The sequence below is a fragment of the Lathyrus oleraceus genome, chromosome 6 (assembly GCF_024323335.1).
Source record: "Lathyrus oleraceus cultivar Zhongwan6 chromosome 6, CAAS_Psat_ZW6_1.0, whole genome shotgun sequence".
Taxonomy (NCBI): domain Eukaryota; kingdom Viridiplantae; phylum Streptophyta; class Magnoliopsida; order Fabales; family Fabaceae; genus Lathyrus; species Lathyrus oleraceus.
In genome coordinates, this window is record NC_066584.1 from 91,596,052 (window position 1) to 91,599,325 (window position 3,274).

At 37.3% G+C, this 3,274-nt stretch overlaps 1 protein-coding gene across 1 annotated transcript; it reads right to left on the reverse strand.

Moving 5' to 3' along the window:
* Positions 1–2,093: 2,093 nt before the first annotated feature.
* On the reverse strand, positions 2,094–2,930 carry LOC127094165 (uncharacterized). The gene is made up of 3 exons (XM_051033027.1): positions 2,811–2,930; positions 2,534–2,651; positions 2,094–2,356 (listed from the first exon to the last, which is right to left on the reverse strand). Exons 1-3 carry the CDS (start codon positions 2,928–2,930, stop codon positions 2,094–2,096), a joined length of 501 nt encoding a protein of 166 aa, XP_050888984.1.
* Positions 2,931–3,274: the final 344 nt, after the last annotated feature.

Here is a 3,274-nt window from a genome sequence, read left to right on the forward strand (position 1 = left end):
TGTATGAGCCTCTTTGTTTGGCTATAGTGTGTGCTGATTGACTTCATTGATTGCTTGATTGTTTCATATGCACATGTTTGCTTGTATGCTCTATGCATTTATCATCATTAATTGCTCATCAATGCATAATCATCTCATTTGTCTTTGTGACATTATCATTGTTGTTTACCCATTGAGGACAATTGTAAGACCATTCATTGGCTATTGCTCCTATGATATGGAAGTGAGTATAAGACCATCACCTTGGCCACTCATCTTATCTTTGCTTGATGCATTTGTTTGATTGTGAGGATGCAATTGTAAGTCCCTGTAAGTTGGCATTTGCTTTCCTGTGATCCTGTTTTGCTTTGTTTGTTTGTATGTGAGGATACAACTGTAAGTCCCTGCAAGTTGGCATTTGTATTCCTAGGACCATACTGTGGAGGTTAGAGTAAGCCCAGATAGATTGGCATATGACGTCCATGTTTTGCTTTTCTTTGTTTATGTGAGGTTGCAATTGTAAGTCCCTGTAAGTTGGCATTTGCTTTTCCTAGGATCATATGTTGGATATTGGTATAAGTCCAGACAGATTGGCATCCGGTATCCAAGTTTCATTTTGTTAGGAGATTAGTGTAAGTCCATTGAGTGGCATCTGATATCCAGTTTTGTTTTAGGGGATTGGTGTAAATCCATCTATTGGTATCCGACATCCGCTTTTTGTTTGTGAGATTGGAGTAAGACCATTGAGTGGCATCCGGTATCATTTGCTTGCTTATATTATTATTGCCCATTCCAAAGGACACACTTGAATCATTCCCTATATGATCTCAAGAAGTGAACCTTCTAAGAAGTTTTACAATCCATTTCCATCCATTCATTCCCATTGTGTCCTAAACCTTTTCACACTTTGATTTCAAACTTGACATAGATATTGTGCAAACTTCTTCATGTTTTTCAAACTAAAAACCTGGACCCCAAGTCCTTGACTTTTTTCAAACTCATTTCATAATACTTCTTTGAATCAATCTTAATCATACTTTGACTCCACTTTCATAATCACAATCAATTAACCTCACTCATTCACTTGTTTTGGCTTTGTCCATTGTTAATCTTTTCATGCATTAGCCATAGGTTTCAATTATCTTTGTGGTTGATGTAAATCTTGCCTATCCTTAGTGAGTCGACAGTAAGACTTCCGTACTGAAAACAGGGCTAATCCCTCTAGTACGTCGAAGCTATCCTCGCATGGTGGATGTTGGTTTTGGTTGAGTTTTCTCCCATTGATAATGAAAAGCCTCAGTGCTATTGTTTAAAACTGAATCCACCAACTTTTGGAAATCTTTTAGCCGAACTACGGCATTTTGATCCTTACCTTTGATGGAAGGTACGTAGGCAGCGGGTTCATCCGTTCGAACACAAAAATAATAAAATTGTATATTCTTTTCTCATCATCCCAATCATGTTTGCACAATGTTTATGTCATAACAAATAACAATCTTTTACAACAAGTGTGAAAAGGGCTCCCTAGGAGTACCTAGGACGTAGTGGGTGCCTAACACCTTCCCATTACGTAATTTACCCCTTACCCAGACTCTCTGATCTTTTTATTAGTTTTCTACGTGTAAAACTTCTTAGGCTTTTGTTCCCTTTTTAGCCAGTCCTTTGGATAAATAAAAGTGCGGTGGCGACTCGAAAATCATTGTATCTCTTGCTTATGATTTAATCGATAGATCATATAGCGACGAATACACCGCTACACATACATACATATGGGCTTATTCCTTTAAGATCTGAGATGTTATAGCCTAGAGCTGTAGGGTATTTTCTTAAGACATGTGTAATTTCTTAGTTTCTATCTGTCCTAAGTCTGCGTTGACTATTACTGGTCTTTCAAGCTCTATGTCTAGGAATTCATACCTTAAATATTTGGGTAATGTTTTAAGTTCTACATCAGGTTTCTTTGGGCAGGGCATAATATTAGGAGTTTGTGCTAAACATTCCCTTAGATTGTGATCTACATATGGCTCACGCAAATTTTCTTCTTCAGATATAGGAGTTGTTGGAATCCTTAGTACTTTAGTGTACTTAGATTGCTCCACCTCCATTTCTCTAATTCATTCGTCAATGACGTCTAGGAAATAACACGAATCTTCTAGAGTTGATGCCTTTAAGAACTGTGATAGAATAAATTCAACTTTTTCTTCACCAACCTCAAAGGTTGGCTTTCCTTTCTTCACATCTATGATAGCTCCGGTAGTGGCCAAAAAGGGTCTTCCTAAAATGATAGGGATGTTGAAATCCTCCTTTATGTCCATTATTATAAATTCGGCAGGAATATAAAATTGATCTATGCGAACGAGAACGTTCTCTAGCATACCTATTGGAAATTTAACATAACGGTCAGCTAGTTGAAGAGACATTCTCGTCGGTTTTACTTCTCCTAATTTGAGTCTTTCACATATGGATAAGGGCATTAAACTAACATTGGCTCCTAAGTCTCATAGAGCTTTGTCTATGACAAACTTTTTGATTACGCAAGGTATGGAAAAACTACCTAGATCTTTTAACTTATGAGGCATGTTATTTTGGATTATAGCGCTACACTCAGCAGTAAGTGTAACAATCTCACTATCCTCGAGCTTTTTCTTATTGGATAAGATCTCTTTAAGTAACTTAGAACATGAGGGCATTTGTGTAATAGCTTATGTAAAAGGTATAGTGATATTCAGTTGTTTTAAGAGTTCTACTAATTTCTTAAATTGACCTTCATTTTTAAACTTAGCAAGTCTTTGAGGATAAGGTATAGGTGGTTTGTATGGTTATGGAGGCACATAAGGTTTTTCTTTCTCTACGGCCTCTTCGTTTTTGTCTTCCTCTCTGTTATCCTTTTGTTTTTCTGGATGACCATCGGTTGTTACCATTTCAGTTGCTTTACCAGAGTTTTGATACATGGCTGGATTTTGAAGTCTTAGGTCAACTGGTCCGTCTAATTCTGTTCCACTTTGTAGCGTGATAGCGTTAGCATGACCTTTTGGATTTGGTTAAGGTTGAACTGGAAATGCTCCAGTTGGGGTTGTTGTTGCTGCTTGTTGTTGGGCTACTTGAGAAATTTGGGTTTCTAACATTTTGTTATGGGTAGCCATAGCATCAAGCTTACTTGAAATTTGTTTCATCAGCTCACTCGTGTGAGCATTTTGATTAGTGAAATCTTTGTTTTGTTGAACTTGGGCATTCATGAAGTTTTCCATCGTGAGTTCAAGATTTGAATCCTAGGTGCTTCTAGAGTAGTAGGGGC

Bases quoted from the DNA above. Each gene is read 5' to 3' on its own strand.
- LOC127094165 (XM_051033027.1), bottom strand. From the start codon at position 2,930: ATGTATCAAAACTCTGGTAAAGCAACTGAAATGGTAACAACCGATGGT. The intron at 2,652-2,810 runs GTGCCTCCATAA...TCATGTTCTAAG, and splicing joins TAGAGAAAGAAAAACCTTAT to TTACTTAAAGAGATCTTATC. The intron at 2,357-2,533 runs GTAGTTTTTCCA...AATTTCCAATAG, and splicing joins TCATAAGTTAAAAGATCTAG to GTATGCTAGAGAACGTTCTC.